The following is a 26,538-nucleotide window of genomic DNA, read 5'->3' as shown; positions in this document are numbered from 1 at the left end:
TTAAAATGAGAAACTGAACAACTCCAGAATATAATTATCACACTCAAAGCTTCTTGAAATATAGAGTGAGAGAGCCATTCACTAACTGGTCAAAGAAACAAATGTCATAGAAAACAATTCTTTTCACAATCCTAATACCGCAACAGAATGCTACCATTCTATATTTGGAAACATCATATAACCTCAGGCTAGCAAATGTAGATTGGTTCAAGAACATAGTGGCAGATTCTACTACTATATGTACTACTACTACCTCAATGTATATGGATTCCAAAGCTACAAGACCAACAGCTTCTTCACCTTCCACCATTGCCTTAACCAAACTGAATTGATCACAGAATAACGCAAACACAGCTTCTATCGCCATCATATCTTATCTCTTCTTCTTCACTGCAAATAAAACGAAGAATCAGCTAACATATACAAAAGTTCACAACTTTGAAGTGTGAATAAAGTAAAGATTCAATCTTTCATATCAATAGACTAACCTAGACTCGAACTCACGGATCTCAGCAAGTTCTTTCCCCATCAAATCCACCCACTGCACCTTCTTCTTCTTCTCCCTTCTCTCACCATCCTCTGAATCTAAAGTTTCCTTTTTTAGACTACTCTTCAGGATCTCTCCATTACTTTGACCTTCCTCTAAGGCACAATCTTCTTCCTTTCCCTCTTCTTCTCTAACCTCATTCAACAAACCATCAACATGATCAACAACTTCCTCTACTTGTGCATCAACATACTGATCATCATCATCACCGTCATCAACAACCGAAGAGACTTGAGGAGGAGGAGGAGGAGGAGTGTCCTCCAATTTCAGAGAACCAGATGCGTAGATGTGAGGAGAAGGCTTACAGAAGCAGATGAAAGAAGGGCACTGGATCTTACAAAGCAAAACCCTCATCAAAACATATGTTCCAATCATCAACCAATTCAACAAGATCTCTTTTGTCTTTGGTAAAGTTAGAAACTTTGTGTGCCCATTGATCTGCCCAGATTGAGAAAAGGAAACACTTTTGATTTCTGAATAAAAAGTAGAAACAGAGCAGCAAAGAAGTTAGTATATATCTCTCGTCTTGGATAGAATCCAAAGACCATAAATAACGAGTTGATCAGATGAAGGAGCAGACAAAAGTACAGGGACCAAACAATACTAGTAATTGAAAAAAGAACATATTCCAGTTGATAACAATCAACCATGGTAATAAAGCAAATAAGAAAAGTAGAGTATTTACTTTTATGATTTGAGAGAGACAATGATGGCATCGTTTTGAGATTTTCAAAAACCCTTTAGTTTGTTTTCACTCACAGATAAAGTAAACTCCTCGAATTTGCTTTCTCTAAAAAGGTCAAGTCTTTTTTAACTCTCTTCTCTTGGTTAATAATCTCTGTCTTGGATTGGATCCTCTCTGAGATCAGAGATTTTATCTGTTTTAGATAATAAGAATAATAATCTTTCCTTTGTTAAAAGTAACTAATATTACATAGTTATTTTTTTATGTCATGTTTATCTATAGTTAGTATTGTATTTTAAAAGTTCTAATACAAATTAGTGTAAGTTTAGTTATGATATATGGTGACGATACTAATAAAAATAAGTAGAATATAAAAGTCTAGTTGCAAATCATATGATTATGTAATCAGTTTTGTTATCTTGTAAGTCTATATAAATATAAATAAATGATTGATGTTAATTGAAGTTCCCACATGAAGGAATGTACTTATCAGAAGACAATTTCTATATATACTGTGTAGTTGACAAATCCAGATATGATCTATATGATGTAATCATGCAGGTCTACCAAATGTATGCAAATCTCTATTGATACACACACACACACCTAGGTATGTAAATGCGTGTGGTGATCTAGAGTATAATGATGTGACATAGGATGCTTCTGAGTTCTGACATGTATGATTTGAGATCAATTAAACTCAAAAGCCATACAACATGTTACTTGTCTCACATGTGTGTGTAGGCAACTAGGCATCAATCATTATATAAGTGGTCAAATACATTACATTCCACAAGTAACCTGATCAAACTCTAATGCTAAAACCTAAGAGCATTATTATACCCCAAATAGACAAAACCCAATAAACCCTTTGTATAATCCATGTTTAGACTTTCTAAACATTGGTGTTAGCTTGTCATTTTCCAAGGAAAAAAAAAGAATAATCAAATAACACTGGAAGCAATTAATCGAAAGCAATGATTAATTTTTTTCTTTTCTTTTGTAGCTTTGTCCCTAACCTAAACAACAGGAGATCATATTTTGTCGACACAGAATCAATCAGATAATCAGCAAAAGTAAGAGAGAAGAGAGATTGAAGCTTCATTCTCTTACAAGAAGACAGAATCAGTTTTAATCCAGTACTCTCATCATGTGTCTAATACATGCATCAGCATATTAGGAGATTTCATGAAAACGTGTAATGTTTACAATAACTCGAATGGGATAAACTAGAAGAGAGGCCACCAATAACATGATGGAACTCTTTTCGTATGTATTATTATGTCTATTTCGGTTTCAAGCACTTTTCAAGAATAAAATCATTGGATTTGTTTTAGTTATCTAATTGCGTATGTTACACATGCTTCTTCCAACTTCCTCTGGTGGAGAAATAACCAAAAAAAATACACAAAGAATGCTAAAGCTAAAACATGTATTACCCATGTTCGGCATAAGTGTTACTGCTGAACTTTCAGAACAGGAAACGCAATGACGTCTCTTATACTCGCAGAGTTTGTCAACAGCATCACCAGCCTGTCAATACCAAGCCCCTACGAGATACGGAAAAACAATAACAGTGACCTCATATAAGTACTTGAGCATACAAGCTTGGTCATGTTTTGACTAAGTAACGTCAATACTATTAATCTGAGCGTATAGAAGAAAGAAAATAAGATAGTAAGTACCATTCCAGAAGCAGGAGGCATTCCGTATTCTAGAGCAGTGAGAAAGTCTTCGTCTAGTGTCACCTCATATGATTCATCATCATCATCATCATCATCTTTCTTTGCCTTTCCCTCAGGAGTTTCTGCTGCAGCCGCCGCTCGCTTTGCGTTATGCTGCCTTACTTGCTCTTCCAACCGCCTCCTCTGCCAAATTTTAAATCATATCATTAATCTTTTATGATCCAGTGTACACAAAGAAAACTAAAAAGCAGATCATTTACTATATGCAATGTTATTCAAGAAGACACAAAAATGCGGTTATGTGGAAGATTGTATACCTGGTCCACAGGATCAGTCAATTCAGAGAATGCGTTTGCCATTTCACGGCCACAGATGAACAGCTCAAATCTTTCAGTCAAACCTGCATTACTGTTGCCACAAAGAAAAACGCCATTTACATTTATAAATGTTTTCAGAATATAAGAGGAGTGGTCTAGAAGATGGTACAGAGCTCTAGAAACAACTTTACCCGCGGTGTGGCTTGGCCAAGGGAGATATCTCGATTGGGTAGTCCAACACAAAAGTTGGCTGCACAAGCTTTGGCTCTACAACAACTTCAAAGACCTGGAAACAAGAATTGATTTCAGCAAAATAAATTTGATTCGATAGTAAACTGTTTACTGAAGTAGCTTCACCTCATTAAGAAGATGGCCTAGAGAAGAGCAAGCTCCAATTCCAGATTTGTCCTTGTGCTCAAGCACGTCTTGAAGTGCCACCAGAACTGTGTCTTTGGCCTTTCCGAGATCTTCCCCTAGCTCACTGAAATCGATTCCTGTTGCCTCTTTAACGAGATTGTGCATGGTTTCTCTCCTCCACGGCCGCTCCAGGCAGATCTCTGTTCCCTGCACAGAGCAATCACAACTCAATTTCTCAAAGACTCAGATGAGTTTATATCTTCCAAAACACGAGATGTGATACTCACCTGGTAATCAAGTGTAAGCTTCCCATTAACTGCCATTGCACATCCAGTGACGATTAGTTCGGCCATGTCCATCATGCTTTGGTAATCCGAAAAAGCTTCATACATCTAAAACAAAGATAAAACTGAACCATTCAAGAGTTTGGAAGTCCAAGAGATACAGATGATAGAGGAGAAGGCATATGTTGAAGTACCTCAATGGTTGTGAATTCAGGATTGTGACGTGTGGAAAGACCTTCGTTTCTAAATATACGACCAATTTCATACACTTTCTCAAACCCTCCAACCTGTGATCACAAAGTGGATTCTATTCAGAGAAAACATTTTACCTTCTCGGGTGATTATGAAGTTGGAAGATGTGTCTCACCAGCATTCTTTTCAAGTGAAGCTCGGTTGCAATCCTCAGGTAGAGATCCCTTCCAAGTGAGTTATGATACGTTACAAAGGGTCTAGCTTCGGCTCCACCAGCTGCTCCCTAGTTTTCACACAAGTTCATGAAACCGACTCTCATACAGGAATTGAATATCTAAGGTGAAGTTTGAGGATAAAGGTGTCCAAAAACCTGAAGAACTGGAGTTTCAACCTCCAGATATCCAGAAGACTCAACTGTCTTGCGTATCTCTGAAACTATCTACTAAGGAAAAAAACAGATAATGAGCATTATAGATCGGCGAAATAAAAATAAGTCTAACTTTCTTCTATAATAATGAAGAAGGGTATGGGATCATGGTATCATGCACAAAAGAAAATTTTATATTATGATAACCTACTTTTGCTCTTTTGCGGAACACATCAGCCACTTCAGGATTAGCAATCATATCCACATACCTAGTAAGATCAAACACAGTAAGTGGAACCTACAAATAAAAAGTATTTGCTTTCAAGAATTAGAACCACAGAACCACATAGACAGAAGACATAAGTCACCTTTGGCGGTAACGTTTATCAATATCAGTTAGTCCATGATACTTGTCAGGTAGTGGAAGGAGAGACTTTGTGAGAATTGAAAAAGAGCTCACACATATAGAAAGCTCCCCTGAAAAAAATCAGAGAGACGACAGTTAGTAAACAAACCCACAAACTAAATGCTTCTCTATTGATAAATTTAACCATTTGATTCAAGGTTCACCTTTCTCAGTCCTCTTCATTGAGCCACTAGCACCCAAAATATCACCAATGTCTATGAATGCCTTCAGCTGTTCAAACTGCTCATCTGACAGCCTTTCCTTCTCACAGTAAAGCTAAGAAACATAAACGTAGAGATTACATTCCTTCAATCAAACCAAAAGCCATCTCAATGATCTAATAAACAAAAAAAAATATTGAAGCTAGATGAAACCTGAATGGTTCCAGAGTCATCCCTTAGAGTCAAAAACGCAAGCTTCCCAAACGCTCTACGAGCAACGACTCTCCCAGCTATAGAAACACGATCACTCTCGTCGTTTAACTCTTCGCCGTTCTCTAGATGCTTATATATCTCTTGGAGCTGATTTGCACTGTGGCTCTTCTCCCACTTGTAAGCATAAGGCTCAACACCTTGACCTCTCAGCTCTTCAACCTAATGAACCATTATCAAAATCAAACATGACCACGTGGATAAAGACAATGTCTTGATACAAAAGAAAGTAGCTTCAGACACCATGATAGTAATAAACTTGCAAAGATGAGACCTTTTTTAGACGAATGGAGCGGATAGCCTCGCGATCGGAGGTGGAATTGGAAGAAGAAGCTGCCCTTCTGTTTCGGCCGGAGGGTTTGGGAGTTTCAGCCGTTGCGGCATTTGAGGAAGAAGAAGAAGAAGAAGCGGCGGAGGCGCATCGGAGCATCAGTGATGAGTGGTGGGATCTTCTTCCGTATATTGCGGTAGAAGAAGAAGATAGACGGAGTAGTTGCCTCAGCGGAGACGCCGTTAGACTCCATACTTTCAGGGCCTCCATCTCTCGCTCTCCGGTGCTCTGCGTTTGACTAGTGCTGCTGCTGCTGCTTTCCCTGTGGATAGGTGGAAGCAGAAAGTAAACAAGTGAGTTGGGCTTCTGAATGTTTTGGGCCCTCAAATTTTGTCAATGATTCCATTTGGGCTTCTGATTCCTCAAATAAAGTCGGTTCCAAGATTAATTTTTTTAAGAAAAATTTACTTCCTAAGAAGCTAAGACACATTCTCGCTTTTCATTAACACATACAGTCATTTCTTGTTGGAGAGATACTTTCTTTGTGTCTATTGTCCCTTCTACCCCCAACTATGAATTGATTCATTTTTCATTTTCAAATTTAAAGTTTTCAAGAGTGAAACTCTATATTTGAAGTTTCACTACTCAAAACTTCTCATAGCTTAAAAAAATCATTCTTTCTATATACCTATCATAATAACTTTTTCTCACAAAAACAAATTAACTCTTGACTAGTCAACCTAACTATTAACAAAAAGTAAGGGTAATTTCGTCACAACACCCTTTCGGAATGCGTGAATGTGCCTCTCAGGCACAATGTGTCTTATTGTGTCAAAAAACAGAAAAAAGTGTCTTAAAGAGTAATACACTTTTTTTTAAGGCGATTCTCATAAATAGACATTTTCAAGTTTTGGTCACAAAAATAGACCATAAGGAGGAAAATGACCAAAATGTTTTATTTAATAGGTAAAATAACACTAATACCCTAGATATATATAAAAAAAAAATCAAAAGAAAAAGATAAAAAAAAAAAGTAAAAATAAAAAATAAACCCTGATGGTGAGTAGATTTTTTTCACTTTTTTTTGAAAAGCTCATACTCTGAACTTATGCATTTTGTTTATTTTCTTTGTGGTATAGGAACTCTCAAGGGCGTTTATGATGTTAAAGAAAACTTTTTTACTCCCACCTCGAATGTTCCCCGTGCTGGACCGAGAAACTCAGGTCTAAACAGTGTTCCTTATACTAGATTCTATAATAGGTTTGGTGATTATATTCTTCTCACCATTGGTTAATTATTTTTATTGTGACAGTTTTTGAAGCTCCAACTTTGGTAAATGCCACCAGCTCTCGAGCACCACCAACACCGAGCTCCATGGGGAATACGGCTGGTGGAGGCTCAGTGAGCAGGGCTTTGGTCTCTGATGGAGGAAGTATACTGAGCTCTACGGGGAGTATGGGTGGTGGAGGCTCAATGAGCAGGGCTTTGATCTCTGATGGAGGAAGTATACTGAGCTCTACGGGGAGTATGGGTGGTGGAGGCTCAATGAGCAGGGGATTGATCTCTAATGGAGGAAGTATAATGAGCTCTACGGAGAGTATGGGTGGTGGAAGCTTATTGAGCAGGGCTTTGATCTCTGATGGAGGAAGTATAATGAGCTCTATGGGGAGTATGGATGGAAGTACTGAACATAATAGATCAATGATGATTGGGCTCCAAGGTACTTCATGACTTGAATCATTTTCTGTTGTTTGTTTAGATTCATCATATGTGCCTCTTTGTATGCATTGTAGGATTTCCACAGGTTTATTCTATGCCTGGAAGCTCCTGCCCTTCTGCTGCTGGAGGACATTTCCAAACTCATGTTCAAGCAATGAACAGCCTAAGCTCTATGAGCTTAATGAACTCCAACTACATGACAAGTAATAAAAATATATAAACCCTTTTTGATTCTTTCTTCTTTTTTTTTAATTAGTTTGAATCAAATATTAACTTCCACTATTTTTTTGGCATAATATTTAGAGAGTGTTTTTGTGATGATCATATCCCTACTGAATTATTACTAATCATCTTCATGATCAAGTGTGATGCTACCCCTTATAATGTTCATACTTGTTTAAAATTTTCATGGCTTAAAAAAATCATTCTTTCTATATACCTATCATAATAACTTTTTCTCACAAAAACAAATTAACTCTTGACTAGTCAACCTAACTATTAACATAAAGTAAGGGTAATTTCGTTCCAAAACCCTCTCAGAATCCGTGAATGTGCCCCTCAGGCACACTGTGTCTTACTGTGTCAAAAAAACTGAAAAAGTGTCTTAAAGAGTAATGCACTCTTTTTTTAAGGCAATTCTCATAAATACACATTTTCAAGTTTTGGTCAAAAAAATAGACCATAAGGAGAAAAATGACCAAAATGTTTTATTTAAAAGGTAAAATAACACTAATACCCTAGATATATAAAAAATAATTAAAAAAAATAAAAAGATAAAAGATAAAAAAAAAAAGTAAAAATAAAAAATAAACCCTGATGGCGAGTAGATTTTTTTTCTCTTTTTTTTGAAAAGCTCATACTCTAAACTTATGCATTTTGTTTGTTTTCTTTGTGGTATAGGAACTCTCAAGGGCGTTTATGATGTTAAAGAAAACTTTTTTATTCCCACCTCGAATGCTCGCCGTGTTGGACCGAGAAACTCAGGTCTAAACAGTGTTCTTTATGCTAGATTCTATAATAGGTTTGGTGATTATATTCTTCTCACCATTGGTTAATTATTTTTACTGTGACAGTTTTTGGAGCTCGAACTTTGGTAAATGCCACCAGCTCTCGAGCACCACCACCACCGAGCTCCATGGGGAATACGGCTGGTGGAGGCTCAATGAGCAGGGCTTTGGTCTCTGATGGAGGAAGTATACTGAGCTCTACGGGGAGTATGGGTGGTGGGGGCTCAATGAGCAGGGCTTTGATCTTTGATGGAGGAAGTATACTGAGCTCTACGGGGAGTATGGGTGGTGGAGGCTCAATGAGCAGGGGATTGATCTCTGATGGAGGAAGTATAATGAGCTCTACGGGGAGTATGGGTGGTGGAGGCTTATTGAGCAGGGCTTTGATCTCTGATGGAGGAAGTATAATGAGCTCTATGGAGAGTATGGATGGAAGTACTAAACATAATAGATCAATGATGATTGGGCTCCAAGGTACTTCATGACTTGAATCATTTTCTGTTGTTTGTTTAGATTCATCATATGTGCCTCTTTGTATGCATTGTAGGATCCCCACAGGTTTATTCTATGCCTGGAAGCTCCTATCCTTCTGCTGCTGGAGGACATTTCCAAACTCATGTTCAAGCAATGAACAGCCTAAGCTCTATGAGCTTAATGAACTCCAACTACATGACAAGTAACAAAAATATATAAACCCGTTTTGATTCTCTCTTCTTTTTTTTTTAATTAGTTTGAATGAAATATTAACTTCCACTATTTTCTGGCATAATATTTAGAGAGTGTTTTTGTGATGATTATATCCCTACTGAATTATTACTAATCATCTTCATGATCCAGTGTGTTGCTACCCCTCATAATGTTCATACTTGTTTAAAATTTTCATGGCTTAAAAAAATCATTCTTTCTATATACCTATCATAATAACTTTTTCTCACAAAAACAAATTAACTCTTGACTAGTCAACCTAACTATTAACAAAAAGTAAGGGTAATTTCATCCCAAAACCCTCTCAGAATCCGTGAATGTGCCCCTCTGGCACAATGTGTCTTATTGTGTCAAAAAACTGAAAAAAGTGTCTTAAAGAGTAATGCACTCTTTTTTTAAGGCAATTCTCATAAATAGACATTTTCAAGTTTTGGTAACAAAAATAGACTATAAGGAGGAAAATGACCAAAATATTTTATTTAATAGATAAAATAACACTAATACCTTTGATATATAAAAATAATTAAAAAAAATAAAAAGATAAAAGATAAAAAAAATAAAAAATAAAAAGTAAAAATAAAAAATAAACCCTGATGGTGAGTAGATTTTTTTTTCTCTTTTTTTGAAAAGCTCATACTCTAAACTTATGCATTTTGTTTGTTTTCTTTGTGGTATAGGAACTCTCAAGGGCGTTTATGATGTTAAAGAAAACTCTTTTATTCCCACCTCGAATTCTCCCCGTGCTGGACCGAGAAACTCAGGTCTAAACAGTGTTCCTTATGCTAGATTCTATAATAGGTTTGGTGATTATATTCTTCTCACCATTGGTTAATTATTTTTTACTGTGACAGTTTTTGGAGTTCCAACTTTGGTAAATGCCACCAGCTCTCGAGCACCACCACCACCGAGCTCCATGGGGAATGCGGCTGGTGGAGGCTCAATGAGCAAGGCTTTGGTCTCTGATGGAGGAAGTATATTGAGCTCTACGGGGAGTATGTGTGGTGGAGGCTCAATGAGCAGGGCTTTGATCTCTGATGTAGGAAGTATACTGAGCTCTACGGGGAGTATGGGTGGTGGAGGCTCAATGAGCAGGGGATTGATCTCTGATGGAGGAAGTATAATGAGGTCTACAGGGAGTATGGGTGGTGGAGGCTTATTGAGCAGGGCTTTGATCTCTGATGGAGGAAGTATAATGAGCTCTATGGGGAGTATGGATGGAAGTACTGCACATAATAGATCAATGATGTTTGGGCTCCAAGGTACTTCATGACTTGAATCATTTTATGTTGTTTGTTTAGATTCATCATATGTGCCTCTTTGTATGCATTGTAGGATCTCCACAAGTTTATTCTATGCCTGGAAGCTCCTACCCTTCTGCTGCTGGAGGACATTTCCAAACTCATGTTCAAGCAATGAACAGCCTAAGCTCTATGAGCTTAATGAACTCCAACTACATGAGAAGTAATAAAAATATATAAACCCTTTTTGATTCTCTCTTCTTTTTTTTAATTAGTTTGAATCAAATATTAACTTCCACTATTTTTTTGGCATAATATTTAGAGAGTGTTTTTGTGATGATCATATCCCTACTGAATTATTACTAATCATCTTCAGGATCCAGTGTGATGCTACCACTCATAATGTTCATACTTGTTTAAAATTTTCATGGCTTAAAAAATCATTCTTTCTATATACCTATCATAATAATTTTTTTCTCACAAAAACAAATTAACTCTTGACTAGTCAACCTAACTATTAATAAAAAGTAAGGGTAATTTCGTCACAAAACCCGCTCGGAATCCGTGAATGTGCCCCTCGGGCACAATGTGTCTTATTGTGTCAAAAAACTGAAAAAAGTGTCTTAAAGAGTAATGCACTCTTTTTTTTAAGGCAATTCTCATAAATAGACATTTTCAAGTTTTGGTCATAATAATAGACCATTAGGAGGAAAATGAACAAAATATTTTATTTAATAGGTAAAATAACACAAATACCCTAGATATATAAAAAATAATTAAAAAAAATAAAAACAAAAAAATATAAAAAAAATAAAAAATAAACCATGATGGTGAGTAGATTTTTTTTCTTTTTTTGAAAAGCTCATACTCTGAACTTATGCATTTTGTTTGTTTTCTTTGTGGTATATGAATTCTCAAGGGCATTTATGATGTTAAAGAAAACTTTTTTATTCCCACCTCGAATGCTCGCCGTGCTGGACCGAGAAACTCAGGTCTAAACAGTGTTCCTTATGCTAGATTCTATAATAGGTTTGGTGATTATATTCTTCTCACCATTGGTTAATTATTTTTACTGTGACAGCTTTTGGAGCTCCAACTTTGGTAAATGGCACCAGCTCTCGAGCACCACCACCACCGAGCTCCATGGGGAATACGGCTGGTTGAGGCTCAATGAGCAGGGCTTTGGTCTCTGATGGAGGAAGTATACTGAGCTCTACGGGGAGTATGGGTGGTGGAGGCTCAATGAGCAGGGCTTTGATCTCTGATGGAGGAAGTATACTGAGCTCTACGGGGAGTATGGGTGGTGGAGGCTCAATGAGCAGGGGATTGATCTCTGATGGAGGAAGTATAATGAGGTCTACGGGGAGTATGGGTGGTGGAGGCTTATTGAGCAGGGCTTTGATCTCTGATGGAGGAAGTATAATGAGCTCTATGGGGAGTATGGATGGAAGTACTGAACATAATAGATCAATGATGATTGGGCTCCAAGGTACTTCATGACTTGAATCATTTTCTGTTGTTTGTTTAGATTCATCATATGTGCCTCTTTGTATGCATTGTAGGATCCCCACAGGTTTATTCTAAGCATGGAAGCTCCTACCCTTCTGCTGCTGAAGGACACTTCCAAACTCATGTTCAAGCAATGAACAGCCTAAGCACTATGAGCTTAATGAACTCCAACTACATGACAAGTAATAAAAATATATAAACCCGTTTTGATTCTCTCTTCTTTTTTTTTAATTAGTTTGTATGAAATATTAACTTCCACTATTTTTTGGCATAATATTTAGAGAGTATTTTTGTGATGATCATATCCCTACTGAATTATTACTAATCATCTTCATGATCCAGTGTGATGCTACCCCTCATAATGTTCATACTTGTTTAAAATTTCCATGGCTTAAAAAAATCATTCTTTCTATATACTTATCATAATAACTTTTTCTCACAAAAACAAATTAACTTTTGACTAGTCAACCTAACTATTAACAAAAAGTAAGGGTAATTTCGTCACAAACCCCTCTCGGAATCCGTGAATGTGCCCCTCTGGCACAATGTGTCTTATTGTGTCAAAAAACTGAAAAAGTGTCTTAAAGAGTAATGCACTCTTTTTTTTAAGGCAATTCTCATAAATAGACATTTTTAAGTTTTGGTCACAAAAATAAACCATAAGGAGGAAAATGACCAAAATGTTTTATTTAACAGGTAAAATAACACTAATACCGTAGATATATAAAAAATAATTAAAAAAATGAAAACATAAAAAATAAAAAAAAAATAAAAAAATAAAAAGTAAAAATAAAAAATAAACCCTGATGGTTAGTAGATTTTTTTCTTTTTTTTAAAAAAGCTCATACTCTGAACTTATGCATTTTGTTTGTTTTCTTTGTGGTATAGGAACTCTCAAGGGCGTTTATGATGTTAAAGAAAACTCTTTTATTCCCACCTCGAATGCTCCCCGTGCTGGACCGAGAAACTCAGGTCTAAACAGTGTTCCTTATGCTAGATTCTATAATAGGTTTGGTGATTATATTCTTCTCACCATTGGTTAATTATTTTTACTGTGACAGTTTTTGGAGCTCCAACTTTGGTAAATGCCACCAGCTCTCGAGCACCACCACCACCGAGCTCCATGGGGAATACGGCTGGTGGAGGCTCAATGAGCAGGGCTTTGGTCTCTGATGGAGGAAGTATACTGAGCTCTACGGGGAGTATGGGTGGTGGAGGCTCAATGAGCAGGGCTTTGATCTCTGATGGAGGAAGTATACTGAGCTCTACGGGGAGTATGGGTGGTGGAGGCTCAATGAGCAGGGGATTGATCTCTGATGGAGGAAGTATAATGAGGTCTACGGGGAGTATGGGTGGTGGAGGCTTATTGAGCAGGGTTTTGATCTCTGATGGAGGAAGTATGATGAGCTCTATGGGGAGTATGGATGGAAGTACTGAACATAATAGATCAATGATGATTGGGCTCCAAGGTACTTCATGACTTGAATCATTTTCTGTTGTTTGTTTAGATTCATCATATGTGCCTCTTTGTATGCATTGTAGGATCCCCACAGGTTTATTCTAAGCATGGAGCTCCTACCCTTCTGCTGCTGGAGGACATTTCCAAACTCATGTTCAAGCAATGAACAGCCTAACCTCTACGAGCTTAATGAACTCCAACTACATGACAAGTAATAAAAATATATAAACCCGTTTTGATTCTCTCTTCTTTTTTTTAATTAGTTTGAATGAAATATTAACTTCCACTATTTTTTTCGCATAATATTTAGAGAGTGTTTTTGTGATGATCATATCCCTACTGAATTATTACTAATCATCTTCATGATCCAGTGTGATGCTACCCCTCATAATGTTCATACTTGTTTAAAATTTTCATGGCTTAAAAAAATCATTCTTTCTATATACCTATCATAATAACTTTTTCTCACAAAAACAAATTAACTCTTGACTAGTCAACCTAACTATTAACAAAAAGTAAGGGTAATTTTGTCACAAACTATCTCGGAATCCGTGAATGTGTCCCTCTGGCACAATGTGTCTTATTGTGTCAAAAAACTGAAAAAGTGTCTTAAAGAGTAATGCACTCTTTTTTTAAGGCAATTCTCATAAATAGACATTTTTAAGTTTTGGTCACAAAAATAAACCATAAGGAGGAAAATGACCAAAATATTTTATTTAACAGGTAAAATAACACTAATACCCTAGATATATAAAAAATAATTAAAAAAAAAATAAAATGAAAAAAGATAAAAAAAAAAATAAAAAATAAAAAGTAAAAATAAAAAATAAACCCTGATGGTGAGTAGATTTTTTACTCTTTTTTTTGAAAAGCTCATACTCTGAACTTATGCATTTTGTTCCTTTTCTTTGTGGTATAGGAACTCTCAAGGGCGTTTATGATGTTAAAGAAACCTTTTTAATTCCCACCTCGAATGGTCCCCGTGCTGGACCGAGAAGCTCAGGTCTAAACAGTGTTCCTTATGCTAGATTCTATAATAGGTTTGGTGATTATATTCTTCTCACCATTGGTTAATTATTTTTACTGTGACAGCTTTTGGAGCTCCAGCTTTGGTAAATGCCACCAGCTCTCGAGCACCACCACCACCGAGCTCCATGGGGAATACGGCTGGTGGAGGCTCAATTAGCAGGGCTTTAGTCTTTGATGGAGGAAGTATACTGAGCTCTACGGGGAGTATGGGTGGTGGAGGCTCAATGAGCTGGGCTTTGATCTCTGATGGAGGAAGTATACTGAGCTCTACGGGTAGTATGAGTGGTGGAGGCTCAATGAGCAGGGGATTGATCTCTGATGGAGGAAGTATAATGAGCTCTACGGGGAGTATGGGTGGTGGAGGCTTATTGAGCAGTGCTTTGATCTCTGATGGAGGAAGTATAATGAGCTCTATGGGGAGTATGGATGGAAGTACTGAACATAATAGATCAATGATGATTGGGCTCAAGGTACTTCATGACTTGAATCATTTTCTGTTGTTTGTTTAGATTCATCATATGTGCCTCTTTGTATGCATTGTAGGATCCCCACAGGTTTATTCTATGCTTGGAAGCTCCTACCCTTCTGCTGCTGGAGGACATTTCCAAACTCATGTTCAAGCAATGAACAGCCTAAGCTCTATGAGCTTAATGAACTCCAACTACATGACAAGTAATAAAAATATATAAACCCTTTTTGATTCTCTCTTCTTTTTTTTTAATTAGTTTGAATCAAATATTAACTTCCACTATTTTTTTGGCATAATATTTTGAGAGTGTTTTTGTGATGATCATATCCCTACTGAATTATTACTAATCATCTTCATGATCCAGTGTGATGCTACCCTTCATAATGTTCATAATTGTTTAAAATTTTCATGACTTAAAAAATTCATTATTTTTATATACCTATCATAATAACTTTTTTCTCACAAAAACAAATTAACTCTTGACTAGTCAACCTAACTATTAACAAAAAGTAAGAGTAACTTCGTCACAAAACCCTCTCGGAATCCGTGAAAGTACCCCTTAGGCACAATGTGTTTTATTGTGTCAAAAAACTGAAAAAAAAATGTCTTAAAGAGTAATGCACTCTTTTTTTAAGGCAATTCTCATAAATAGACATTTTCAAATTTTGGTCACAAAAATAGACCATAAAGAAGAAAATGACCAAAATATTTTATTTAATAGGTAAAATAACACTAATAACCAAGACATATAAAAAATAATTAAAAAAAATAAAAAGAAAAAAAGATAAAAAATAAAATAAAATAAAAAGTAAAATAAAAAATAAACCGTGATGGTGAGTAGATTTTTTTCTCTTTTTTTTAAAAGCTCATACTCTGAACTTATGCATTTTGTTTGTTTTCTTTGTGGTATAGGAACTCTCAAGGGCGTTTATGATGTTAAAGAAAACTTTTTTATTCCCACCCCGAATGCTCCCCGTGCTGGACCGAGAAACTGTGGTCTAAACAGTGTTCCTTATGCTAGATTCTATAATAGGTTTGGTGATTATATTCTTCTCACCATTGGTTAATTATTTTTACTGTGACAGTTTTTGGAGCTCCAACTTTGGTAAATGCCACCAGCTCTCGAGCACCACCACCACCAAGCTCCATGGGGAATACGGCTGGTGGAGGCTCAATGAGCAGGGCTTTGGTCTCTGATGGAGGAAGTATACTGAGCTCTACGGGGAGTATGGGTGGTGGAGGCTCAATGAGCAGGGCATTGATCTCTGATGGAGGAAGTATACTGAGCTCTACGGGGAGTATGGGTGGTGGAGGCTCAATGAGCAGGGGATTGATCTCTGATGGAGGAAGTATAATGAGCTCTACGGGGAGTATGGGTGGTGGAGGCTTATTGAGCAGGGCTTTGATCTCTGATGGAGGAAGTATAATGAGCTCTATGGGGAGTATGGATGGAAGTACTAAACATAATAGATCAATGATGATTGGGCTCTAAGGTACTTCATGACTTGAATCATTTTCTGTTGTTTGTTTAGATTCATCATATGTGCCTCTTTGTATGCATTGTAGGATCCCCACAGGTTTATTCTATGCCTGGAAGCTCCTACCCTTCTGCTGCTGGAGGACATTTCCAAACTCATGTTCAAGCAATGAACAGCCTAAGCTCTATGAGCTTAATGAACTCCAACTACATGACAACAAAAATAAAAATATATAAACCCTTTTTGATTCTTTTTTTTTTAATTAGTTTGAATCAAATATTAACTTCCACTATTTTTTTGGCATAATATTTAGAGAGTGTTTTTGTGATGATCATATCCCTACTGAATTATTACTAATCATCTTCATGATCCACTGTGATGCTACCCCTCATAATGTTCATAATTGTTTAAAATTTTCATGGCTTAAAAAATGAGAAATTGGCAGGACTACACCCAAACATCCATATAACACGTTATATACCCCTGAATCTTTATTCTATTTTATTCTGACGATTTTACCCCTCTCACCTAGAGAACCTACGGCTCATAGCACTGGTCTGCGTTTGGTTGCGTGTCAGAAGCTCCCTTCATTTCCATTGGACAAAACTCTGGTTCGTGACTCTACACGCTATTTTCTCTTTTCGTTTCTCTATTTTTTTTTCTTTTTTTTTTACTCTAATATCCTTTATTTTCTTGTTTTTTTCATCTTTCTTCTCTACTTTATAAAATTAAATAAATCTCTATCAAATTAAATTCTCCTCTATTTTATCAGGTCTTTACAGAGTAAGTGTACAATGTATATGTATTACTAAGCATCTTCTTTAATCGCTAACTTAACTTTTGAGTGAAACAATTTCTTTTGATTGTAATAAAATTATATATATTTCTTTTTTTTTTCAACCACGATTTGTCTTACAACACAACCGAAGTATAATGTTGGTTAATCACATTTGTTAATTGATAACTATATTTGTACACGATAACATTTTATTTAACGAGTACATTTTTAAATTAACAATATTATCTTGATGTTACTAATAATGTTTACTCTTTATACAAAAATATACAAAATATTTTCTAAACTGTTCTCAATATGCTTGTATCCATCTTTCCATTCACAAGTAATGCGACTTGGATAAACCCCTAGCAATTTGTTATAAGCTATTTTTTGTCATTATTAAATTTTATAAAGTTGCCCTACACACAATTTGTCTTAAAACATATCCCAAATACAGTTATGGTTAATCACATTTTCATTCACAAATATCACAATTTGGGTAACACTTTCGCAGTCTGTTAGTTGATATTTCTATGTGTAAACGTAAACATTTTATTTAACAAGTACAAATTAACATAACTATATTATTTTACTATTACGAATAAAGCTTATGTCTTTATACTAAATCATACAAAATATTCCTTAAACATTATATACTAGATTATATTAAATCATACATAAATACCTTATGCTAAAGTTTCATATTTATCTCTAGCAATCTATTAGCTGATATTTCTATACATAAACGTTAACATTTTATTTAAAGGGCTAGTTTGGAATAGTATTCTCAGATTTGGTCGTTATCGATGAATATAGCATGCTAACATATAACTTAACATAAGTAAAGTTATGATGGTGAGATTTAGCTCCCACACTAAACAACATATCAATTATCAAACTATTTATCAAACAATGTATCAGTTAACAGAATAACTAGTTTGTTAGGTGATAAATAGTTTGATACATTATATGTTTATTGTAACATCGTTTTCATACAAAGTTGTTTGTTGATAAATGTTTTGTTATCTGATACATATTCTCCTTAGCTCACACATTGTTTTTACACCATCACTTTTATGTATATTACCAAAGAATGAATAATCCTATTATCTATTATGTATATCGCCACTAATTGGTAAATGGTTTGATGTTACCAAATAGCTGTCGTTAGTTGTTACATTTTCTGTTAGCTGATAAATAATTAGTTAGATGATACATTATTTGATACATAGTTTGATAAATAATTTGTTATCTCGTATATGTTTTGATAGTTGGAGCATAAATTGACACTAAATAATTATAAGTAATTGATAAAATATTACAAAATTTTTGTCCAAAACTGATATTTTGTTAGCTGTAAAATGGATTGTTACATGATTTGTGAGTCCATGTCTTGCTTGATAAATAATTTGTTATATGATACACAATTTTTTATCTGATACATAGTTTGTTAGCTGATGAATCGGACCCAGTTGAGGTTTAACATCTTTTTCTTTCGACATATGCTCTCATTTTTCTCTTTACCGTTATCACTTAAGTCTTTTGTTACTTGATAAGCATCGACAATAGCAACTACAAATAAAATTATCATTACCAAATTTGTTAGCAATTAAACCGTTTTGACTCATAGATTCCATTCTTTTATGTCAAACACTTCCATTACATACATGAAGATATCAAGACTTATGACTTGATTGTTATCTCTTTACCGTTATCACTTAAGTCTTTTGTTACTTGATAAGCATCAACAATAGCAGCTACAAATAAAATTATCATTACCAAATTTGTTAGCAATTAAACCGTTTGTTTAGACCCTTCAACACTTATCTTCTTCTACACCACAATCATTATCACATTTATCTTTTATTTCTTTATCATAGCAATATTTAACAACTACTTACTTGTAGATTCCATTCTTTTATGTCAAACACTTCCATTACATACATGAAGAGATCAAGACTTATGATTTTAACCTAATTGGTAATTCCATTAAAAATCAAAAGCAAACCTGTTCATCATCATTCTCATCGCCACTAGTGTCATGAAAAGTAGAAAATGAAGCAAGGCAAGAAGAGTGGAGAGAAGAAAGGAGATTCACTGTATTTCTCATCTTTCTTTTACCTTTCTCGTTGTGCTCCGCCCAGATGTCATCTTCTTCTTGACATTGAAACCCAATTTTTTCAGTGAACATACATAATCAAAAATCTTAATTTTTGAATTACAAATCGGAAAATTCTGAGAATGCGAAGTTTCTGGGAGAACTGAATGTAACTAACTGTAATTTTTTTATCAAAAAGAAATTCTTTTAGATGATTGAAATTATCTTAGAGGAGAGAGATTTTTATGGGAAGAGTGTGGTGTGAAGCTGATTGGAGGAAACATGTGGTGGAGCAGCCCCTAACCTGCACATCCACAAACTCGAACAGTGATCTATGAACCTGATATGCTTTTTCGTTCACCTGCTCTGTCAGGGTGCGATGCCCAACAAGCTGTAGTCAAGAGGGGTGTTTTCGGTATTACAATGCGTAAAGTGTATGAGCTGGACCAGTTCTTTCTTTTCATGGATAGTTCACTAATAAGAGCTCCTATTAGGGATATTGAGCTAATTGTCCCTTAAAAAATTCATTATTTCTATATACCTATTATAATAACTGTTTCTCACAAAAACAAATTAACTCTTGACTAGTCATCCTAACTATTAACAAAAAGTAAGAGTAATTTCGTCACAAAACCCTCTCGGAATCCGTGAAAGTACCCCTTAGGCACAATGTGTCTTATTGTGTCAAAAAACTGAAAAAAAAATGTCTTAAAGAGTAATGCACTCTTTTTTTTAAGGCAATTCTCATAAATAGACATTTTCAAGTTTTGGTCACAAAAATAAACCATAAAGAAGAAAATGACCAAAATATTTTATTTAATAGGTAAAATAACACTAATAACCTAGATATATAAAAAATAATTAAAAAAAAATAAAAGAAAAAAAGATAAAAAATAAAATAAAATAAAAAGTAAAATAAAAAAATAAATCGTGATGGTGAGTAGATTTTTTTCTCTTTTTTTGAAAAGCTCATACTCTGAACTTATGCATTTTGTTTGTTTTCTTTGTGGTATAGGAACTCTCAAGGGCGTTTATGATGTTAAAGAAAACTTTTTTATTCCCACCTCGAATGCTCCCCGTGCTGGACCGAGAAACTCAGGTCTAAACAGTGTTCCTTATGCTAGATTCTATAATAGGTTTGGTGATTATATTCTTCTCACCATTGGTTAATTATTTTTACCGTGACAGTTTTTGGAGCTCCAACTTTGGTAAATGCCACCAGCTCTCGAGCACCACCACCACCAAGCTCCATGGGGAATACGGCTGGTGGAGGCTCAATGAGCAGGGCTTTGGTCTCTGATGGAGGAAGTATACTGAGCTCTACGGGGAGTATGGGTGGTGGAGGCTCAATGAGCAGGGCATTGATCTCTGATGGAGGAAGTATACTGAGCTCTACGGGGAGTATGGGTGGTGGAGGCTCAATGAGCAGGGGATTGATCTCTGATGGAGGAAGTATAATGAGCTCTACGGGGAGTATGGGTGGTGGAGGCTTATTGAGCAGGGCTTTGATCTCTGATGGAGGAAGTATAATGAGCTCTATGGGGAGTATGGATGGAAGTACTAAACATAATAGATCAATGATGATTGGGCTCCAAGGTACTTCATGACTTGAATCATTTTCTCTTGTTTGTTTAGATTCATCATATGTGCCTCTTTGTATGCATTGTAGGATCCCCACAGGTTTATTCTATGCCTGGAAGCTCCTACCCTTCTGCTGTTGGAGGACATTTCCAAACTCATGTTCAAGCAATGAACAGCCTAAGCTCTATGAGCTTAATGAACTCCAACTACATGACAAGTAACAAAAATATATAAACCCTTTTTGATTCTCTCTTCTTTTTTTTTTAATTAGTTTGAATCAAATATTAACTTCCACAATTTTTTTGGCATAATATTTAGAGAGTGTTTTTGTGATGATCATATCCCTACTGAATTATTACTAATCATCTTCATGATCCAGTGTGATGCTACCCCTCATAATGTTCATACTTGTTTAAAATTTGGGGAAATTTTACTTCTACACTTTCTTTAGTACCACATTTCAAGTATACCACTAGTATGGAGATATTTTCACAAATACACTTTTCATTAAAGACCAAAAGACCATATTAGCCCTAACTTTATCTCTCTCTCTCTCTCTCGCGATCCTCTTTTCTTCCTCTCTCTTTCTCTCGATCTTTTTTCTTCTTCTCTGTCTCCGATTCACCGGAGATCCACCGTCTCTCCTCCTTCTCCTCCGTCCCTAACCAAGGCTTGGATATCGCGTCTCTCCTCCTTCTCCTCTTACTTCCTCCGATTCTGCGATCTCGGATTGCTTCGCAACCACACCAAAGCTCTCTGCCTCTCCGCCGGCACCGGACACGCTCCGATGGCGATGGCCCAGATCGAGTTATCTGACGTTACCGCCGTGGAGTCGGTGGATTCGCTTCCTCTCGAGAGAAGAGCTGATCCTCATAACCTTCATTTTTCGACGGTGCGTTTGATTTCGCGTTTACTGCGCATCTTGATGATGCTCTGTTTCCGTGGAGGGTCGTGGAGGAGATGGCGAGGACGGTGAGGCGAGGTGCAGTTGATTATTTAACAAACTTTATAAACTGTCTTATAAGCCTTTCTAAATTGTCTTTTAGTTGATTGAGTTACTTAACACATCGTTTTCTGCAGCTGAGGTGGAGCCTTCACTTGCGTTATATCATATTTTTTATCGCTGCTAAAAGAAACAGACTGCAATCTAAGACACAAGAAGAAACTAAAAAATGTCAATGGTTGGTCAATAAGACTTTAGAAAAAAAAACAAGAGACAATGATGAATTTGATGATTAACATTGTAGATCAAAGAAAATGTGTGATGGCAGAGTTGTGGCTCTCATATAAGCTTGAACATATGCTTCTTTTATGAGTGTCGGGAACTGAACATGTCAATTACATTACTAAATAACTTCGATTTATAAAGAGTTATAAATTTTCAAAAACTCAATGTTCACTATTAGAAATTTTTTTCTTATATCAGAATATTAATAGATAACTCTTTCTCTTAGATCAAAACAACAAAATCCGAAAAAATACTTACAGGTTGTGATTCTTGCTGAGGATTCAACATTTGAAGTTATAAGACAGTTTATAAAGTTTGTTAAATAATTTATAAGGTTTATAAATTCTGCACAATTTTGAAGTTAACTACGAGGTATTGTGATACTTCAACAGAGCTACCAGACAAGCCAAAACTGATCATCCAACGTTCAAATATGAATTATGTTGAAAATGATTTTTTGTATTTTAGGTAAGGAGGAATTTAGTGAAATTGAGAATTCACACCTTGCGGAAGTGTTGTAGAACTAGCTAGAAAGAATAACATTCAATTTTCAGGAGAACCTTATGCAAATAAGATTATTGATGAATGGGAGTAGATCTATGGTTCACTTTCTCATATCAACCAATGGGGTTAGATCTATGATTATTGATGAATGTAAATAATTTATAAAAGTTTATAAAAAACGTTATGAAAGCATACATTCAATTTATAAGGGTATTATATGAGTTCCATAGGTTTATAAATCAACTAAAAGAGTCTATAACAATTTAGAAAGCCTTATAAAACAATTTATAATGGTTTGTATAATAATTTATAAGGGTTTATAAGGGTACATAAATAATGTATATGGGTTTATAAAAATAATTTATTAAGTTTATACACCATTATAAATATTATAAAATGATTTATATGGGAATTTAAAATTTCTGAAGCGGTGGAGTCTTGATTGATGTCCACATGTACCTCAGAGTCTGCCATGTATCATCATCTCTTTACAAAGCCTTATAAGGATATGTAAAATTATTTGTAAGAGTTTATAAACTATTAATAAATGCATATAAAACAAGTTATAAAATCTATAAACCATTTATAAATGTTTATAAGAAAGTTATGAAAGTTTATAAATAATTTATAAGGGGTATGTATACTATTAATAAGAGTTTATAAAAACTGTATGAAAGATTATATTCAATTTATAAGAGGTATTATAAGAGTTGTATAGGTTTATAAATCAACTAAAAGAGTCTAAAACCATTTAGAAAGTCTTATAAAACAATTTATAATGGTTTGTATAATAATTTATAAGGTTTTATAAGGGTATGTAAATAATGTATACGGGTTTATAAAAATAATTTATTAAGTTTATACACCACTATAAAATATTATAAAATGATTTATAAGGGAATTTAAAATTTCTGAAGCGGTGGAGTCTTGATTGCTGTCCACATGTACCTCAGAATCTGCCACGTATCATCATCTCCTTACAAATCCTTATAAGGATATGTAAAATTATTTGTAAGAGTTTATAAACTATTAATAAATGCATATAAAACAAGTTATAAAATCTATAAACCATTTATAAATGTTTATAAGAAAGTTATGAAAGTTTATAAATAATTTATAAGGGGTAAGTATACTATTAATAAGAATTTATAAAAACTGTATAAAAGATTATATTCAATTTATAATAGGTATTATAAGAGTTGTATAGGTTTATAAATCCACTAAAAGAGTCTAAAACCATTTAGAAAGCCTTATAAAACAATTTATAATGGTTTGTATAATAATTTATAAGGGTTTATAAGGGTATGTAAATAATGTATACGGGTTTATAAAAATAATTTATTAAGTTTATACACCATTATAAAATATTATAAAATGATTTATAAGGGAATTTAAAATTTCTGAAGCGGTGGAATCTTGATTGCTGTCCACATGTACCTCAGAATCTGTCACGTATCATCATCTCCTTAAAATTTATAAGGATTTGTAAAATTATTTGTAAGAGTTTATAAACCATTAATAAATGCATATAAAACAAGTTATAAAATCTATAAACCATTTATAAATGTTTATAAGAAAGTTATGAAAGTTTATAAATAATTTATAAGGGGTATGTATACTATTAATAAGAGTTTATAAAAACTTTATGAAATATTATATTCAATTTATAAGGGGTATTATAAGAGTTGTATAGGTTTATAAATCAACTAAAAGAGTCTATAACCATTTAGAAAGCCGTATAAAATAATTTATAGTGGTTTGTATAATAATGTATACGGGTTTATAAAAATAATTTATAAAGTTTATACACCATTATAAAGGATTATAATAAAACAATTTATAAGGATATGTAAAATTTCTGAAGCGGTGGAGCCGTGCTTGCTGTCCACATGTGCCTTAGAATCTGTCACGTATCATCATCTCTTTACAAAGCCTTATAAGGGTTGTAAAATTATTTGTAAGAGTATATAAACCATTAATAAAGACATATAAAACAAGTTATAAGATCTATAAATCATTTATAAATGTGTATAAAAAAGTTATGAAAGTTTATAAATAATTTATAAGAGGTATGTATACTATTAATAAGGGTTTATAAAAACTTTATGAAAGCCTTATAAAATAATTTATAATGGTTTGTATAATAATATATAAGGGTTTACAAGAGTATGTAAATATTTTATAAGGGCTTATAAAAATAATTTATAAAGTTTATACACCATAATAAAGGATTATAAAATAATTTATAAAATTATGTAAAATTTCTGAAGCGGTGGAGTCTTGCTTGCTGTCCTCATGTGCCTCACAATCTGCCACGTATCATCATCTCTTTACAAAAGTATATGACTATTTATACAGGTTTATAAAACTATTTAAAAGGGTGTATTAAACTATTTACAAGAACATATAAGTTATTTATAAGTCTATTGTTAAAAGTACAACTCGACGATTTATAAGTTTTTATTAAGAAGTTTTTAAACAAGAGTTGATTGTATATGTCTATACAAAACACATAAATGTTTGAACTTGAGAAGTCTTGTGAGGAATGCTAGGCAGAATGAGTGTAAAAAACTCAAAGTGATTTATAAGCGTTTATAAATTTATTTACAATGGCTTATAAGGTAATTTTTCTAAAATCCCTCCAAAAGACAATCAACACAAAAAAGACATATCTGGTGAAAGAGCCACGTCCTTCAACAAGGGATATATTGCTTTAACATAGTCTGAGAATATCAAGGCTTCTCCATATCTCACTCTTCTATAAAAGAAACAATTGAAACCAAACTCACTTACATGTCCAACTAATATCTTCAACTATGCAACTACTAAAAGAGAGATACAATTGTTTTAGTATAAGAGATGTCTAAATAAGATGAGAGAAAAGAATATACTAAGAAGCCAACTCTGCAACTTTTATAAAGCGTTATAAATACGTAATTCTTTGATAGCACAAACCACATTCTTCTTCAGAGTCTCTCTTGCCTCTTCAAACAGCTCACCAACCTCGTAAATTTTCAAAATCTGAACAAAAGCCAGTCACATATTATTTCTACGCATCAGCATTCACTTCCAAAAATAAGATTCAAAAATAGTATGCTTTCGTAACTCAACAAACTCATCATTCATCTCCACTGCTTCTGTAGATATTATACATAAAACAAGACATAAAAAATAAACTCACAAAGTATAAATAGAACGTTACACTACCAAAACACCAACGTTCCACCTCATATATTGTACATACTAAAACATTGCTAGTCAAACTACAAATAGTAGCATTGTATTACCTTAAGGAAGTGAGATACTTAGATATGCATATCACCACACATATTCTCCACAACATCCTTTAAATCCAAAAGCTGACAACACACATTTGTAATTCTCTGCAACATCACCAAATCAACCAAGAGAAGAAGTAATCATAGAATAATTATACTCTTAGGTTAGTACCTTCTCATGAATTAAATAATTATATAAATCTGAAAACTATGACAATAAATCAACCAAATCAATAAGTGTACTCTTACGTTAAGCTTTGTGTCTTTTGATTGCTAACAGATCAACAGTAAGATTTGAAAGGACCCAATTTATAAGATCTTATAAATTTGAGATCTGAAAACTTCACTTGAAAAACTTCGTCTTCTTTCTTAGAAACATATCGATTTTGATAAATCAAGCTAAAATTACAGAAAGAGGCAAAAATCACCATACTATCATCTTACCTTTGTTAGTGTTTCTTAGGCGTTGGGAGAGAGATCGTCTCGTTCGTCTGAGCTTGTCGGGTCTGTCAGCTTTGCCGGAGAACTTCTCGGCATGCGATTCGTGACGAACGTGACCGATTTAGCATCAGAGGATTACTACGACTACATAATGCCGGCGGAGGAACGGCGGGATGTCCACTCGCCGCCACGCTCTCCCAATCCGGTCGAGTTCGTCGGAGATCGTCGAGTTCGCCGGAGATCGCCAAGTTCGCCGGAGATCGCCGAATTCGCCGGAGATCACCGAGTTTGCCGGAGATCTCGTTGGAGCTCGTCTCAATTTGATCTCATTTTCATCTCGTGACAGACATTTGGAGAAGAATAGATCTAGGTTAAATTAATGAAATGAGGGGTATAATGGTACTTTAGCCATTAAAATTTTAATGGTAAATTTGAAAAGTGTAATGTTGAAAAGTGGTATTAGAAAAGTGGTATT

At 34.6% G+C, this 26,538-nt stretch overlaps 4 protein-coding genes and 1 long non-coding RNA gene across 5 annotated transcripts; 2 read left to right on the top strand and 3 right to left on the bottom strand.

Annotated features, from left to right (window-relative positions):
• Positions 1–31: 31 nt before the first annotated feature.
• Positions 32–1,378, bottom strand: LOC106452280. Its single transcript, XM_013894353.3, has 3 exons — positions 1,233–1,378; positions 489–1,020; positions 32–390 (listed from the first exon to the last, which is right to left on the bottom strand). The coding sequence occupies exons 1-3, from the start codon at positions 1,261–1,263 to the stop codon at positions 333–335; spliced, it is 621 nt and encodes a 206-aa protein (XP_013749807.3). The 5' UTR covers positions 1,264–1,378; the 3' UTR covers positions 32–332.
• Positions 1,379–2,536: 1,158 nt separating this feature from the next.
• Positions 2,537–5,870, bottom strand: LOC106452279 (lysine--tRNA ligase, chloroplastic/mitochondrial). The gene is made up of 14 exons (XM_013894352.3): positions 5,546–5,870; positions 5,215–5,433; positions 5,005–5,116; positions 4,803–4,911; positions 4,646–4,703; positions 4,438–4,506; positions 4,243–4,350; positions 4,070–4,162; positions 3,879–3,983; positions 3,592–3,798; positions 3,426–3,520; positions 3,235–3,325; positions 2,918–3,100; positions 2,537–2,782 (listed from the first exon to the last, which is right to left on the bottom strand). Exons 1-14 carry the CDS (start codon positions 5,810–5,812, stop codon positions 2,690–2,692), a joined length of 1,809 nt encoding a protein of 602 aa, XP_013749806.1. The 5' UTR covers positions 5,813–5,870; the 3' UTR covers positions 2,537–2,689.
• A 1,046-nt stretch (positions 5,871–6,916) lies between these two features.
• LOC106454080 (uncharacterized transmembrane protein DDB_G0289901-like) lies at positions 6,917–11,375 on the top strand. The gene is made up of 9 exons (XM_013896258.2): positions 6,917–7,262; positions 7,336–7,464; positions 8,162–8,245; positions 8,335–8,742; positions 8,816–8,944; positions 9,651–9,734; positions 9,825–10,232; positions 10,306–10,434; positions 11,293–11,375. Exons 1-9 carry the CDS (start codon positions 6,917–6,919, stop codon positions 11,373–11,375), a joined length of 1,800 nt encoding a protein of 599 aa, XP_013751712.2.
• Positions 11,376–11,381: 6 nt separating this feature from the next.
• Positions 11,382–22,361, top strand: LOC106454081 (loricrin-like). The gene is made up of 13 exons (XM_048779145.1): positions 11,382–11,700; positions 11,774–11,902; positions 12,609–12,692; positions 12,782–13,189; positions 14,099–14,182; positions 14,272–14,640; positions 14,752–14,880; positions 15,590–15,715; positions 15,763–16,131; positions 20,047–20,130; positions 20,220–20,627; positions 20,701–20,829; positions 22,309–22,361. Exons 1-13 carry the CDS (start codon positions 11,382–11,384, stop codon positions 22,359–22,361), a joined length of 2,691 nt encoding a protein of 896 aa, XP_048635102.1.
• Positions 22,362–25,013: 2,652 nt separating this feature from the next.
• LOC125609069 lies at positions 25,014–26,538 on the bottom strand. The gene is made up of 3 exons (XR_007339570.1): positions 26,067–26,538; positions 25,632–25,727; positions 25,014–25,481 (listed from the first exon to the last, which is right to left on the bottom strand). It is a non-coding gene; the product is annotated as an uncharacterized LOC125609069 (long non-coding RNA).

This window comes from Brassica napus, chromosome A5 (genome assembly GCF_020379485.1).
Source record: "Brassica napus cultivar Da-Ae chromosome A5, Da-Ae, whole genome shotgun sequence".
NCBI lineage: Eukaryota > Viridiplantae > Streptophyta > Magnoliopsida > Brassicales > Brassicaceae > Brassica > Brassica napus.
This window is presented reverse-complemented; position numbering and strand designations above follow the sequence as displayed.

Coding starts and splice junctions, on each gene's coding strand:
- LOC106452280 (XM_013894353.3), bottom strand. CDS start 1,263: ATGCCATCATTGTCTCTCTCAAATCATAAAA. Junction 1,021..1,232: donor GTCTCTCTCAAATCATAAAA/GTAAATACTCTA, acceptor CTTTTTATTCAG/AAATCAAAAGTGTTTCCTTT. Junction 391..488: donor ATCCGTGAGTTCGAGTCTAG/GTTAGTCTATTG, acceptor TTTTATTTGCAG/TGAAGAAGAAGAGATAAGAT.
- LOC106454080 (XM_013896258.2), top strand. CDS start 6,917: ATGGGGAATACGGCTGGTGGAGGCTCAGTGAGCAGGGCTTTGGTCTCT. Junction 7,465..8,161: donor GAACTCCAACTACATGACAA/GTAATAAAAATA, acceptor TTTGTGGTATAG/GAACTCTCAAGGGCGTTTAT. Junction 9,735..9,824: donor TGCTGGACCGAGAAACTCAG/GTCTAAACAGTG, acceptor TTACTGTGACAG/TTTTTGGAGTTCCAACTTTG.
- LOC106452279 (XM_013894352.3), bottom strand. CDS start 5,812: ATGGAGGCCCTGAAAGTATGGAGTCTAACGGCGTCTCCGCTGAGGCAA. Junction 4,507..4,645: donor TGTTCCGCAAAAGAGCAAAA/GTAGGTTATCAT, acceptor TTTCCTTAGTAG/ATAGTTTCAGAGATACGCAA. Junction 2,783..2,917: donor TGCCTCCTGCTTCTGGAATG/GTACTTACTATC, acceptor CGTATCTCGTAG/GGGCTTGGTATTGACAGGCT.
- LOC106454081 (XM_048779145.1), top strand. CDS start 11,382: ATGAGCAGGGCTTTGGTCTCTGATGGAGGAAGTATACTGAGCTCTACG. Junction 12,693..12,781: donor TGCTGGACCGAGAAACTCAG/GTCTAAACAGTG, acceptor TTACTGTGACAG/TTTTTGGAGCTCCAACTTTG. Junction 13,190..14,098: donor AATGATGATTGGGCTCCAAG/GTACTTCATGAC, acceptor TTTGTGGTATAG/GAACTCTCAAGGGCGTTTAT.